At 39.3% G+C, this 16,212-nt stretch overlaps 2 protein-coding genes across 2 annotated transcripts in view; one reads left to right on the plus strand and one right to left on the minus strand.

Moving 5' to 3' along the window:
• The first annotated feature begins 10,888 nt into the window (after nucleotides 1–10,888).
• Nucleotides 10,889–16,212, plus strand: part of LOC117815727 (vasorin-like) — a 49,324-nt gene continuing 44,000 nt past the window's right edge. The window contains exon 1 of the mRNA XM_034687613.1: nucleotides 10,889–11,164. The gene's annotated coding sequence lies outside the window, so the exon portion shown is untranslated. The remainder of the gene's footprint in view (nucleotides 11,165–16,212) is intronic.
• LOC117815747 lies at nucleotides 13,227–16,211 on the minus strand. Its single transcript, XM_034687640.1, has 4 exons — nucleotides 15,380–16,211; nucleotides 15,057–15,209; nucleotides 14,750–14,839; nucleotides 13,227–13,961 (listed from the first exon to the last, which is right to left on the minus strand). The coding sequence occupies exons 1-4, from the start codon at nucleotides 15,887–15,889 to the stop codon at nucleotides 13,656–13,658; spliced, it is 1,059 nt and encodes a 352-aa protein (XP_034543531.1). The 5' UTR covers nucleotides 15,890–16,211; the 3' UTR covers nucleotides 13,227–13,655.

Raw genomic sequence — 16,212 nt, forward strand, 5'->3', positions numbered from 1 at the left:
TTCATTTGTGTGTTGAATAGTCGCCATTGGTTGCTCTTATTTTGAGTAATTTGGGTATATCTCATTGATTTATTTTGCTTCAGTAACACTTACATACACTTTAACTTGTAATAAATTGTTTTATGGTGTGGTATTACTTATTTTACTTAAAGTAAAGTGAATTCTTCTTCCATTATTGGTGACCATGATTCATTTTAAACTAATTTGCTGCTCTGTATGGAGGAGTGAGTGTAACAGGTTTTTTGCTGTGAGATTTTTTTAAACCGTCTTGCTCTAAAAATAGTCCTCAAGCATCCTCATCAGTTCCTTCCTCTCACCATATAAAACTGTTACACTGTTAACATCTGTGATCACTGCTTTTTTTCCCTTCCCTTTACATTTTGTCCAATTCCTCCAAACCACAAGGACCCCCGCCACTCAGGTTCTCACGATCCCTGTCAGAGAGTCACTCTGTGGGCTGTGAGAACCAGCAGCTCCCCCCGGCTGCTGAAGGCCTCACGCAGCGGTCCGCTCCCCTGACGCACACGAACAGACGCAAACAAAAACACACAGAAACATGTCACAACTCAACGTAGGTTGTATACAGAGAGAATTAAACAAGTGTACATAATGGCACACACGGCCTCTTTCTCCTTCATTTCTTTTAAACGACCTCTCTTTAAACAAACAGCTGGAGACGCCGCTCTGCTGCACACGTAATAGGCCTGAATCTATATATGTTCAACACACTGTGACTTACTGTATGTCATCAGGATGTATACAGAGTTATTTGTAAAGCAGTACTGAAAGAATTGACTAAATAAAAATAAAGAGGCGTTGTGTTGTTTGGGTTTTTATGATGTCTTATTGTGTAGTTTGGGTTGTTACATTTTATCATGTTATATGAGTAAATTTACTTTTGCTTGTATTCTAAAGCGCTGGGTAAACCCTTGTTTGTAAAGGTGCTGTTTAAATAAAGTTATTATTTTTCACAGACATACTACAAACTGAAAAACATACTGTAAAATCTCCTGTAATCACAATTCCCCTACTGTACATACTGTATAGCTATCAATACTGTGTACCATAATCATACTCATAGCCTGTACATACCTGTAGTAATAGTCACTCAAATAAATACATGCAAAATTTGAATACAGTTGCAAGAGAAAGTATGTGAACCCTTTGGAATTACCTGGATTTCTGCATAAATTGGTCATAAAATGTGTTCTGATCTTCATCAAAGTCCCAACAAGGGTCAACCAGTTGTTAAACCCAAGGGTTCACACACTTTTTCTACCCTGCACTGTAAATGTTTACATGGTGTGGTCAATAAAAACATGAAAACATGTAATTATTTTTGTGCTATTAGTTTAAGCAGACTGTGTTTGTTTATTGCTGGGACTTAGATGATGTTCAGAACACATTTTATGACCAATTTATGCAGAAATCAAGGTAATTCCAAAGGGTTTGCAAACTTTTTCTTGCAAGTGTATGTATATATCATCCATACCTCTGTATAAGATAAGATAAGATAAGATAAGATAAGATAAGATAAGATATCCTTTATTCATCCCACAACGGGGAAATTTAAGTGTTACAGCAGCAAAGGAGACAGTGCAAAACAGTATAAAGCAAACAAGAGCCTATAAAATAGCAAATATTAAAAAGTTATTAGCAATTAAAATTAAAGAAGTAACAATAAGCTGTATTATATGTTAGTTAATTCTGGTTAGATGCAATCTGTATTTTGTTTCTTTGTACCTGTGACATGCACAATGACATTAAAGATGAATCTCATCTAATCTAGTAAGAGATCACTGGATGGTTTGCTGATTATGGAAATGTGAATCATAAAGACAGTCATGTTTGACGGTGCTCTCCTCCTCCCTCATCTTAATATGACATCCAACAACAACTCATGGAAGAATAGAGTCTTGTTCTCCACTTCACTGCAGTCTATCCCCCCTTTCATAATCATAATGTTTGTAAGATTTTAAAGTGCACTATGTTAAATGTTTTAATGATAATTGGTGTCATACACAGGTTTAGTGGATTTTAACCCCACCTGGTTCTATCAGCTGTAACCTTGAAATGGATGTAGTGCATGCATCGGAGTACCAGATTAAAAACTGTGGTTGGAGCTGATGTGCAACTGACAACTGAGACACAGTATGTGGGACTCTAACTAAATGACAATTCATTTCCATCTGTTATTAATAAACAAAATTGATGAGTTCATGATTGTGAGTTCCACACTGCAGGATTATTTGAGCCTGTTTTTGATTCTGCTTCTTTGGTTGTGTCTCAGTTTTTGTGACTTTTGGCCACCGTCCTCACACAACGTCTGGCTGCAGCTCATTTGCAGCGCTGATGACTCTGTGCAGACTGCGCTGTGAGAAACGTCGTTAACATGTGTTTGTGGTCCTCACGGCGAGGTTGAAGGCCATGAGAAAACAAAACAACAACACTGACGGGACTAACAACTGCAGAGTCTGGAGCGAGGAGTAAACATGCGTTCCCATGTCAGTGTCGGCGCCTCCCACCTCCCTCTGTCACCCCCTCCCTCTCTCTCTCTCTCTGTTGTTTTTCTCCCTCCTTTCTCACTACTCAGAGCTCATAATTGCATTTCTCATTCTTTTCCACTTCTTCTGACTCTCTCTTTCAGTCACTTCAGCCTCTGTCATTGCTCCCTTCATCTCCTATTCATCCTTTCCTCGCTCTCTCTTAAGCAAAGCATCCCTCCTTTCTCACAGGCAGAGATAAATCAGAGAGTTATGAAATAGAAGTTTGGTAGCGAGTCAATTTTAGAGCCTGGGACATCTCTAAGCATCTTTCCCTGCTGGAGTGCTCAAATCTATCACTTTGCACACTCAAACATCTGCATGGTTTTCATTCTGCAGCCAAGTCTTTCCCCCTGTGCAGACGTCCATTTTTCTTTGCACGTACCAGGAATAGTAGCTCAATCTGTGGGGACTGTCTGGAACCAAAGGGTCTCCAGTTCAGTACAGACCAGTCAACATGGAGTCTGTACTTGCCTTATTCATCAGCTAAGGTAGCGTGCTTCTGGCAAAGAAGAGCCATAACAGGGAGTTGGGAGAGATTGCCTGTGACTGACTGCAATTGGGGCGCTGGTGGCCTAGTGGTCTAAGCGCCCAACGTATCGAAGCTATAGTCCTCGTCGCAGAGGTCGCTGGTTTGACTCCCGGCCGGTCGACCATTTGCTGCATGTCTTCCCCCACTCTCTAACTCCCCACGTTTCTTGTCTCTCTTTAGCTGTCCTGTCAATAAAGACGAAAAGCCCAAAAATATAACTTACAACAAAAAAAAAAAACATCCATTATCATATTATACAAGTTATTGTGACCCAAGACAATGAAGTCAGATTCTACCTTATTAAATATGTTGAAACAACCTTTACAAATTAAGTTGGACCCAAACATTGCAAATAAGTAATGGTAACGTCAATATTTACCATTAGTTGGTTCAACAAAATTGTGTCAAACTAAATGAAAGCATTTTAATTATGTGGAAATTCTTTCCATGATTTATTACGTTCACCCAACAAGTTATTTCTTTGAGTGTGCATGTTGTGTATTTTAGACTGTTTGCAGAGTTCCCCCTTGAGGGATCGATACAGTCTGTCTTCTTCATCTCCTGCATCTCCCAAGAGACTTCTTATCTTTACCAAAAATAACTTAATGGCCTTTCACTTCCATCCCCTGAGTATCCTCCCCCCTGTTCTCTACTTTCACCGTTCATCCAAATGCACGTGAAGCTCTCCAGATGCCTGACTGTCATGATGCCTGTGAAAAAGCAAAAGTAAGGCTGCTCCGTTTTTTTTTTTAAGGAGGTCCAACAAGGAGCAACATGTGAAAGTGTCCTTGAGCAAGACACTGAGCCTCAATCACTCCCCATGGTCAGGCCTCACATGAAAGCTTTACTACCTTTAGTTAGAGAGCGTGAGTGTGTGCAGGAGAGAGTGGATACGAGCTGTGATGATACTTTTCATAACAACTTCTGTAACTGAGGATAAACTTTACTTTAATACAGGTCCATCTTTTATACTAAATCTGTAACTCAAACCACTCCTGACTTCACTGCAAAGACTTGAGCTGCAACTTAGGCTACATTACTGTATTACACACACACACACACACACACACACACACACACACACACACACACACACACACACACACACACACACACATGCACTTTGTTTGTGCCCTCTCTGGCTTGAAGTCTGCATGGTTATGTGTGTCTGGAGTGTGTTTCTGTAACGGCGTACAGGAGGTAACTTCATCATCAGTGGAGAAAAGTTCTATTAATATACACGCATGTGAGAGGGGCAACAACAACACACACACGCAGAGGAAAGATGGCACAGAGATATAGAAAACGGCAGAGAGAGAATTGATTCATTACTAAGGAGACTCATCTTTATAAAGTTGCAGTAAAGGCAGAGAGAGGCCGACGTACAAAGAGAGATGTGAATAAAAAGCAGACATGGCTGCCGTAGTCGTCTTCCTGTGGAGCTGCTGGCTCAGGACCAAACAGTCAGTTTGCCTGCCTCCCCTGGGGAGAGTAACTCCAGGCTTAAATTCCTCTGTGTTATTTCATGTTTTCCTCTCTGCCACAACAATTCCTCTCAGAAACTCTCTCTGTGCTGCAGCCCTCATTAAAGGAACTACCAATGCCTGCAATGTTGAACTACAGACTGCTGTGTGGGCAGTAAATATATGCACACATGTGAACACACAGCCTGAAGTAAGAGCAGACACATACAGGTTGATTCTGTGTTCATCCCCTCTTTGTTTTCGTGTCACATTCACACTTCAGTTTGGGATGAAGAAAAGAGAGGGTCTTACACGGACAGGAGTCATTTCCGCTGTGTTGTGGAAGTCTGTGAAGGGTCAAGCCTTCCCCGGCCTCAGCTGTGTGAATCACATAAACACTCAGACTGAAACACTCCCACTACACACACTGCAGACGTCCTCTGGTGCTCAGGAGACTCGCTCCGCTTTTTACACACTAGTTTGTGTTTTTCTTAACAGTTTATGTGCAACAACAGTTTAGCGCTGCAAGGCTTAAAAATCTGAACCAATGCAAGTTTTGACTCGCCAACAAAATATAGAAACATATCACCAAAACTGAATTCACCCATCCTTCAAAGTGCATGCTCCCAAAGGTTAATGTGCAGGTTTTCCATCAAGGTCTTGTAGTATTAACTCTGACTAAAAAGATATCCTGGATAACATCAGCAGACTTTGGAAAATTGAACCCAGTGCAACAGAATTCCCCCTTTGACCATTTCAGCTAAATCTCTGCTACGTTTGAATCCAAATATAGAGTTTCTAAATAGTTCAAAGCCCTTTACACACACTCATAATCTCAGGGGAGAAACTACAGCCTCTTTTCAAAGCTACAAATGAAAGACATTCAGTCAAACCTTTTCCAATCATCAACCACATCATTGTTTCACAATTTTTCCAATCCTTTATTCTCTATACGTGCTGGGTTTGTGACTTTAAAATATTGATTAGTTGATTAAACGGGCACAATGACTCTTTAATCCTCCGTCCTGGTTGATCTGATCTGTGACAAACCCTTCTTCAGTTCGCTGTATTGATTTCTTCCCATGAGAAAATCCCACATTAGTGATTCACTGTTCAGAGCTGCTGATAAAACACCACCAGTGTGTAAAGGATCAGTGATGTCGTGTTTGTTTTCTCGCCCCCCTGTCAAAATCTGTTCCTCTTTCTCAACCATGTAAGGGCACACACACACACTCACACTCACACACAAACACAGCCACACACACACAAACACGGAAAACAAAGCAGCTCTTTTACAGGAGAGATCTCACAGCACAGCTGGCCGTGTTTAGGGAGTCAAACACACTGATGTAGACATATACGGTAGATTGGGATTCATACAGTACCTGCATGAAATGTCCTTGATAAAGTTAAAGTGTCTTGTGTACCATAGTTTACTGTAATGTCGAGAGAATCCACTTTGAAGAATATACCCAGAAGTAACTTACAACTGCACCATAACATGTATTTAATTTTCCCTATCTCAAATGTACATTTCTATGGAAGCCCAAAGCAGACATACAAACGTGCATTTTGTTTACTATGTTCTCTCGTGTAATGAGGTCATTTCTGTTGTTCTCATAAGATCTCAACTTAAAGGTGACATATCATGCAAAACCGACTTTTTTATGGGTCTCTACCTGAAATATGTTTCCCTGGTATGTCTACAAACCCCCCGAAAATGAAAAAAATCCAATCTGCCCCTGTTCTGATTTCTCCACCTTTCTGTAAATGTGTGTGAAACGAGCCATTTCAGTTTTCCGTGTTTTTCATATGTCACAACGACATCCGGTCTGTAACGGAAGTCAGAGTTTGAAGCTTGTTCAGCCCATAGACTGTATAAAATACAACTCAACCCCTCCTCCATTTTTCATTACCTGCACACGCTTGTGCTAACAAGGAGCTTAGGAGGGAGGCATGCTAGTTGTAGGCTGTCTTAATAAACACAAAGGTCGGTTTTACTCCCCACGTCTGCAGATTTGAAGATCCAGTGGATGATTTTTATTTTTCATGGAAAAGTGCTAGCGCTAGTTAGCATAGCCACATAGCTACATGTTCGTAGCTGTGTACCAAGACACACGTCGACATACTGACAAATAAAACAACAAGAAACACTAAATCTGTGACCAATGGTTCAGAAAGGTCCTGCTGCAGGCGCCTCTCCGTCAGGATCAGATTCTTGATCAAATTCAGAGGGTTGAAGTAATGCGGGTCTGTGAGCAGCCATGTATATTCAGCCAACATGTAAACATTAGATCAACGCCAGAGAGCTCATTCTCATTTAAAGGCACAGACACAGAAAACAGCCTGTTCTGAGCAGGGCTGAAAAAGAGTGGTTTACAGGCATGCCAAAATCTGATTTCAAAGTGTTTTTTTGAGCATAAGCTTTAAAGACATGTTTTGGGGACCTCTTAGACCAATATATTTTGATGAAAAAGAGTATAATATGTCACCTTTAACATCAGATGATCATAACTTCTATCCCCAGAGTTGCAAAATTACAAAACAAACATAAATATTTTTACCTTATGTTATTAGTATTGTCAATGGCAGCATTGTGGTCATGTCATGGTCTGAAATGTCACACTGATATAATATTGCAAACTCCAAAAATGATACCAGAAAGAACTCCACAGCTGCACAGAAACAGCACATTGTGGAACCATCATGCATGAAGAGAGTTTGAACCTTTATTTTTCCATACACAGACTGTTTTTTTTATATCTCATTGCAACCTATATATCAGATTTTGCAGTAACAACATTAATGACACAACTTAACAACTAAACTATCAAATCTTTCTTTTGTTCACCTTCTTGTCTCTTCTAAATAAAGCTGTGTCAAAGAAGTTCAACCTCTTGAAGCCTGTGTATTTATACACAGTCTTGGGAAAGTTAGTGCAAGAGCACCACTAAGCAAATACTTCCTCCTCTCACCTCAAGCTGTAAATGAGCTGTGAGCGGAGACACTAAATTCAAACTGCAGGACCGTGCTGCGTTCAGGAACACATTGAAACCTGAGAGCCTCATCGTTTTCACCTTGCAGTCCCTCAGCTCAGTAAAAACAGTTAGCAGCATCTCTGACTTACAAATATACCTGTGAGTGTCTCTCACCACTACACACACATAAACACAGCCACACACACATTCAGAGTACACAAATAGAGAACAAGACACATACATGTAACTATGAAGTGAAGAAGTGTGTGAATGTGCAGCTACATCACCCTACAGACCCACATAAACAGTGTGAGACATGTGAGAGTCTGAGAGTCTGACATGAGACGGTCATTCAGACGAGTTAGAACATGTGTGAGCTCAGTCCAGACAAAGTCCTGATCCTACATGACTCACACACAGTAAGACACAAAGGACTCACGGTTAGTCAAAGATAAGGTGTCAGATTTTGATTTACGGAAAAGTGAATGTGTGGACTTTTTGGCAAAACAGCTTTATCTTTACAGAATATGTCAAATGCAAAAGCTGCTTTCAAGCATTAAAAAACACTAAAAATCAGCTAGCATATAAAAATAAATCAAATCTATCTTAGAGCCGCATTAAGAGTAACTCATTTTTCAGATTTTGAGTACAAAGTCTTAATATTATGAGAATTTAGTCGTAATTTTAGTAAATTAAAGTCATAAGAGAAAAAAAGGTACATTTACAAGAAAATAATCACAAATAAAAGTTATTTATTTTTAGTCAAAAATATCATTCCTCCTCTCCTTTAACAGTCAAAGTATTTCTCATTGTGTATAAGTGTTGGTTTAAGCAAGTTGGTTCCTATCATAATGCTATCATACTGGAAACAAATCGTCTGCACATTGAAATACTTATAAGGATTTAAGCAACTTTAAAGCTACAGGTAAAAGCAGGTTTAGTGTCATGCATCCTTCAATAAGAAGCTCTCACTCTGGTTTACAAAAACATAATGATAAATAGTAGGAAAATATACTGCTGGATTGACATCTTCAGGTCCTGAAGAGTTCATTCTGGATCAGATCTGAATGACGATTGTTCTTTTTGCTGCTACAGATTTTAGAGGGGGCAAAGTTTGCGTTGTTGGATTTGTTAAGTTGACTCTGCAGAGCTTTTAAAAAGTTGATTTTATTGTGGTTGACTGCATTTTTTGGACTCAATGTTTTGAAAATTGGTCGTTGCAGCACTGCAAACAAAATCTTGTCTTTTCTCTGTTACTTCAGCTATACATGAGTAATATCTGAAAACATTCAGTATAAAGAAGCTTAATTTTGTCCCTGTATGTTTCCTACTGTAAAAAAACTGTTAGCTGTCAGACCTCAACATCCCTCTCCTTATACCCATAAACCCTTGTGTTATAAGGTCATTTCCTGCCGTTGATTAGGGACTTTACTCTCACTCATAACAAACTCCCTGCAGAGAGCTGGAGGGGAAACATGATGTATTTTCAGGCATCATTTATCTGGTCCTGCTTGAGTTTTAATTGCTACAATCTCAACAGGGAAGATAAACTAATGTAAAGCTACAGTTAAGTACAGCTCTGATAAATGATTCTTCACTCACAGTAGATAAAATAACAGCACACACTGTGAATGAGTTATTTAAAGTGATAAACTAAGAGAATAACTGACCATTATTGAAGTTCCCCTCTGCTCGTGTGTGGCATTTTAGTGTCTTTCAGCTATTTTTTTGTGACACAGAACTTCACTGATTGTTTCAATGTGTGAAAAATGTGTTTCCTGACAGTAAAACACGACTGGTCCCAACATGCACACCTCAGGACGAGCCTTACATCTGAGGCACACACTTCAAAATAGTGCTCTGCAGGCTTTTTTGCCTGCTGACATTATTCTGGTTAGCTGAACTTGAATGTTTAGCTTGTATGGGTGCCAGCTCAAACTCAAAATACTTTTGCAATATATTGATTTTGTTCGACACAAAGTGCATATTACTTTTGAACTGGCCACTGAGCCTTTTTTCCCATCACTGCTGCAGCAGCAAACAGGAACACACTGCAGTGACTTAACTACAGAGGGCTAAAAGGGACAAAATAGCATGCAATTAAAAAAAGATAACGCCTTAATTTCAGACCCTAATCTTATCCTGATTAACACGTTAAAGCTCACAGCACTAGTTATTAAGTGTCTGTGATCTGTTTCCAATTTGTGACATCCTTGCCCCAGTAACCAGAAGCACAAACAACTGATGCAACTTAACTGCTCCAAAAAAACAGATCTAATGGTTCATCAAGTGTCCTTGAAAATACCTCTGAATGCCTGAACCAATGCAATTCAAAGTTAACCCTCCTATTATGACCCCTGGGGGTCAATTGGACCCCATTCCATGTTTAATGTCTCTTAATTAATGACTATCATTTTGTTGGCTTCATTTTTCATGACTTTTCCTAATTTAATGGGGACAACTGGGAAAACAAAATTAAAGTGTTGAAATGTACGCATCGGTGTTCCATGGGGTCAATTTGACCCCAGGCTGTTTTAGCTGTATATAACATAAGAAATATCAACATTTTACACACATTTGTTTTGGTTTTTTTGGATAATATTGAGGTCACTATAACCAAGGACACTTCTGCATGTGACTGCAGGAGCTGGGATCAAACCGCCAACCTTTAGACTGAGATATAATATTTCCAGCTACCATGTCTCTTAAGACATTCAATGATGAGTCCTGTGTCATATGTTTTGATAACATAGAAACAAGGCAGGGCCGACGAGAGCATGACAAACTCGCAGCAGCTTGATGTTCTGTTTTACAAATAAAGTCCTTCTGAATGCTTTAAATTGTGTTTATGCTTCAAATACATTTTATTTAAAGGGATATTTAGATAGTCAACACAGAAACATAAAGTACCTGATACATGAACCTGTAACAATCATTTTCTGGGGGTTTAAATTGCTGGGGTCAAATTGACCTCAAGCATAAAATATGTTAGTAAAGTTGAGGGAAACAGGAGGGTTAAGACAGAGTTGATCACAACTGGAACCAAACATGTCTCAACATCTTTAAAAAGAAAAAAAGCAGTAAGAACAAAGAAAGCAAAAATACTGCACAATACTCATATTTGGAGGCACTAATAACATTCATTGAGAAAGTAACATGAAGTTGTAAACTGCATTTTGTTCTGCAGATGTATTTCAGCCTGAAACATTAATTAGGCATTAAAGCATCTTTCCTGCTGTGTACAATATTCTGCAGGTGCAGGCTGCCATAGGGGACGCGCACGGCCACGCGCTCCGGCTCCACACGGTCCCTCCCCTTCCCTCAGCGTGTTTAACTCCTCGCCTCCTTCCCTTGAATGAGCGCTATTGTTAAGAAGTTGAGGAGTCTGAAGCGCTCCTGAACGCTGGCGGAGCCGGGTTTCTCACTCTGACAGACAGACAGAGAGAGCGGAGCGAGTGTGCTGCACTGATACACCTTATGGTGCAGAACTTTGGAGAACGAGTCCTCTCTCCTGTGCAGTGGAAGAAGAGGGCTTTAAACTGATTTCTTTCTGCCTTTGCATTGAGAGAGACACCCCGAAAGTGGATAAAAAGTTTGGGTGAAAGCTGCTCGAGCGCATTCCGGCGGATTTTGGATTACTGTGCCAAGGTAAGCGTCTCCTGCGCTTTTCTTACACTTTTACTGTGATTTTGAAACTCACAGAAAAGCATTCTGTGCACTTTGTGATTACACCTGATAGATCCATAACTCTACGTGCTCCACGGTACAGATTAAAGTGGTTTTGATTGCTTTTACGCCCCAGAATCCCCCCTTCGTGTTGAAGTCTTTCAGATGCTGTGTTATCGATTAAAACCTCACAGTTAATCGGTTATTCTGTAAACACTGACACAGTGAGAAGCAGTGATAATCGATCCAGCATTCAGTTTCTCTTAGTGCCAATAATTCACCCCAGCATGCTTCACATGTGAAAGCCTCCCTTGTGGCCGCGTCTCCTCGCATTCCTGTCCCCGGCGCACAGGTCTCTATCTCGGGTCAGGATCAGCCGTCAGACGCGCTCAGAGGGAGGCTCGGACAGAGACACTAAGAGGAGTGTTTCCTGTGGAGAAATGTGGAAACAGGATTAGCTCTTATCGTTGGTCGTTGCCTCAGACCGTGTTTGTGTCGAATGTCTCGGATTAGGAGGTCGTTATCTGCCCCTCTGTGGGCTCTGTCACTCGTGGCTGTTTGTTTTCACCTCAGATTAGGGGACGTTAATCTGCGTGATTGGCTGCTGATCCCGGAGACACATCAGCATACTCCCTCTGGGATGCATGGGCTGTTTGTTGCTTTTAAAACAGTTACTTTAAGGTTTCTGCTAGAAGTGGTTCGTCTGCAATGAGCTCTTATGTGCGCTCTTCGCTTTTCACACATCTGCACTCAGGTGCATTAATCCATGCATGAAGTTATCTGATGAGGGAGGACGATATGGCTCGATTCCACTTTATTTGATTTTGCACAGCTCTAAAAATGGTCATGTTTTAATCGATTTAATCGATTAAAATTGACATCAAACTTAGTGTGAACTATTTTTTTCACTGATGGCTTGGGGTGTTTGTAAAAGTAAAGGAAAAAAAATAGGTTTCTCTAATTTAATCTAGAGTTTTCATGCATAACATTTAAAAAAAAGTGGGGGACAGAGACTGTTGCAGCTCCCTTCTGCTCAAACACTGTTGCAAATAGGACCTGCATTACAACAAAAGCATGCTGTATTTGTCGTTTTAGGGCTGTGTTTACAGTATTTTTTAATTTGCAATTATGCATTATACTTTTTTAAGATTGGGTACTCTGCAAAACTCCTGCAAATTCCTGCACATCTTGTGAGGACTTCTTGTATTTATTTTGTATCACTGTAAATTATGTAACTTTTGGTTGTGGACTGACTGATGCAGCAAAAAGAGACTGAGGATGTGACTTAATGTTCTGAGATAATCATATGGACATTTTTAATAGTTGTCTTGCATTTCAAATATGAGATATCCATTACACCAATGAGTTCTGAAACCATGACTTAGAGCGAGGAAGAAGGAGACAGCTGCAGAGTGCTAATTATGTGAAATACACAGTATCTATCTATCTATCTATCTATCTATCTATCTATCTATCTATCTATCTATCTATCTATCTATCTATCTATCTACACTGTTAAATATAACTAGTTGTTTCAACGTAAAAATATGATGTAAAGGGCTGCCTTAAAATTTTACGTTAGGTCAAAAAATAAATGTTGTTGTTATAACACCAACATAAATTATCTTGATTAAGACTTGTTAGTTTACTGAACTTATTCAGGCAGTTGTTTGAAATAATAAATCTATTTCAACTCAACTAAACTTTTTAGTTATCGCAACCTTTTGTTTTTGTTTATTCAAATTATATTTATTAGTTAACTTAACTTCTTCAGGTAGTTGTTTGAAATAATAAATCTATTTCAACTCAATTAACTATTCAGTTATGTTAACCTTTTGTTAATGTTAATCTAAATTAAATTTGTTAGTTTACTGAACTGCTTATAGTAGTTGGCTGAAATTAGAAATGTATTTCAGCTTAATTAAAATTATCTGTCTTGTTTATTTGATTCATATTTATTAGTTTACTGATGTATCAAAACAACTGTTAGATAATCCTATAACCGACACACATTTGTTTCAAACAGAAACATGAAAATAACCCATTAACCAGTGTCACACTTTTTAATGCTCACATTTTAGTTAAGTCTTAAACTGTACTATGTCTGACAACAACAACAAAAAACTGTTCAAATAGCCAGCATGTAAAAATAACCATAGAGCTGAAATGGCATAGTAGTTGTGAGACTGAATATTGCATAATACTTGAACACTTGGAATGGTAACACTCAGGTTGGTAACTTGAAAGATGCAGACACGTAAAAAAAAACATCTGCATTATTATACACATTAAATTATAAACCATACACATGTTGAGGGCAAAAAGACAACCAGCATGGCAACAACAATGAAGAAAGCCCTTCTTGAAACTGAATGCAGTCCTACAGTCAGGACAAATGAAACCTTGCAAAAAATGCAAAACAGACAGCAACATTTTCCCTTTTAAGCTTGGGATGAAGCATCAGAGTTCAGGGTTACATGGTTTTCCGCAGGAGTCGGTTTCTTAAACCATGCACAAGTGAGGAACACTGTCCGCCACCAATGTTCATGAGGACTTTCTGAATCACTTCAAATGTGTACTTCAGTTCCTTTGGATAGTCAATGTTGAGGGCATAAAGAAGGCCCATCAGCATAGCAACAGCGTCTGGGATGTCCTTCAGACCACACAGGACTACCGCCTCCTCAAGGATGACTGATACATCAACGATGTCTTCTCCTTCTTTCACCATCACAATGCCCACTTTCATCTCCTTGGTGAACACCTGCTCATCATCTGTAGCCTACATAAAAGTACAAAAAACAAAAACAACACTTACTATTTTTTGTTAATATACAGTTCACATGGTGGCATCTACTAGCCAGAAAGTCTGGGATTTGATCTCATATTTAAAGTACTTAAAACTTAACTAACACATCTTTTGTGTAGCCTATGTAAACAATTTATAGGTGACAGTGACTTTAAAGGGTCTCTTTCCTTGTATTAACATAAATTCATTCAAATGTTCAACATTTAAACATACTGACCTTTAAAGTTTAAACAACCCAAAAATGTGATTCATATTTGATATGTATATTTCCAGCAAGTAGTTCTAAAAGACTGACCCATTTAAAGTGAAAAAACAAAAATGTATCATTTCTACAGTTGTTTTTGTCCTTAGGATAAAATAAGGACATTTTTATAGGATCTATTAAAAGCTAACAGTAATTTGAGAATCAAGTGCATTGCCAATTTTTTTATAATTAGGAATCATGGCTATCATATAGGTTTTAAATAGTTTTTGGATATCATAGCTCTATGGCATGAGGCATAGGCTTGAGTAGTCAGTTTGTGACTTGTGTATTATTGTATCACAAATCAATTTTACCAAAGCTGAAAAGAACTTTTACTTTTGTTAAGGAATGGAGTGCACATTTTTATGTCTGGCATCTACAAGATATAGGTAATTGGGGCAGGGTATTTAATAGTTATGATTGGGTGAGTAGAACTTTTCAGAGCCTACAAGCCATCTTCAATTAATTGACTTATTTTCGCAAACTGTAAAAGAGAATTTTAACAAACCATGCTCACCTCCACAGTCTTGAAAAAATGTGAGGGATCATCTCTGAGATAATGAGGAAGGCCCAGCAGAAGAACAGTCCTCTTCCTCTGTGTGGAACTCTGGTAAAAAAAAAAACAACAAAAAAAACCCAACAAACAATACAAATTATTGTTTATGGTTTATTTTCCAATGGTATCCAACCTATCCTGGCCCCTATTCTAGAGAAGTTAAAATACCAAATGTCCAATTACAAAACATGACAGTCTTCATGTTTCAGCCGTCTTTTATTTAAATGGGTTTATGCTGACCAAAACTTAGTGGATGTTTATCACTTACGTCTTCATCAAGCTGTCTTGTGAGCCTGGTCAGTCCCACTATGCCACTCTTGGCTTTGTACAGCTCCAGGAACCTTGCCAGGTACTGGTCAATCCCAGCAAATAGGGAGCCTTTCAGGTCAACAGATGTCAGGCGAGCAAATTCAGCTACAATCTGAAGAAGAAGGAGGAGGAGGAGCAGGAGCAGGAGGGGGAGGAGGGGGAGGAGGAGGGGGAGTAGAAGCATATGCTTATGATAACTGCTTACATTAGGCATTTTGAATACATTTAAATTTTTTGAAAACATGACAAATGTCAACTCAGGACTTTCTGAGAAAACATTACCTGCTGTTCAGAGAACAATGCTGGCCATCTTTCTTTGACTTCTGCCACAAGTGGTTCATCTTCAACAATCTCTTTTCTCCGTAAAGGGAATGTGTCATTCATCATATCACCAATTTGCTTCCAGTCAACTTTTCTTTTCTTCATCTCAACGGCCATGGCTGATCTGTCCATGTCAAGATTACTTTGTATCATCCCTTCTGGAAAATCTGGCAGAAAATTCACCTCTGACTTTTTGGCCCTCTTCAGTTTTTTTGGCCCAGCTGGACCAGAGGTACGAGAGTTTACTTTGAGCTCAGAGCACCCGGCCACTCGCAGCTTCTGTCTGAAGTTACCCATTTTAAACTTCAAACTGAACTTCCAACAAAACCACCCATGGACAGACCCTGGTTCCCTCAGACAAGGATGCTTGTTGATGAGAGCTTGGGCCACTTGATCATACTCTTCAGATTTTGGGTAGGGGTTGTGGACATATATCACTTCTGCTAACTTATCCAAGATGTCCGATTTCATGTCTTTTGATACGTCAAGAAGGGTCCCATCTTTGTGGTAGGCCTCATTTCCTTGCCTCAGTTTCAACTCAACATCAAAAGAAAAGGAAGGAATGACAAACGGCTGAGGTAGCTGACGGGTTTGACTACCACCAGGGCTCTCATCAAGGGATGATGATGATGACAGGCTTGCTGTATCTAGGGTTGAGTCTGTGTGGTATGACTTGTAGTACACTTTCAAAGTTACTCTGTCTTTCGGAAGCTCTGATATGCTGCTCAAGTTACACAGTTCATTATCAAATTCGGGGTCTTGATACTGAACCACAAGGTCCCCATCCAATCCGA

This window comes from Notolabrus celidotus, chromosome 7 (genome assembly GCF_009762535.1).
Source record: "Notolabrus celidotus isolate fNotCel1 chromosome 7, fNotCel1.pri, whole genome shotgun sequence".
Taxonomy (NCBI): Eukaryota; Metazoa; Chordata; class Actinopteri; order Labriformes; family Labridae; genus Notolabrus; species Notolabrus celidotus.

Bases quoted from the DNA above. Each gene is read 5' to 3' on its own strand.
- LOC117815747 (XM_034687640.1), bottom strand. From the start codon at position 15,889: ATGAAATCGGACATCTTGGATAAGTTAGCAGAAGTGATATATGTCCAC. The intron at 15,210-15,379 runs GTAATGTTTTCT...CTTCTTCTTCAG, and splicing joins CATTGTTCTCTGAACAGCAG to ATTGTAGCTGAATTTGCTCG. The intron at 13,962-14,749 runs GTGAGCATGGTT...ACTTTTATGTAG, and splicing joins ATTTTTTCAAGACTGTGGAG to GCTACAGATGATGAGCAGGT.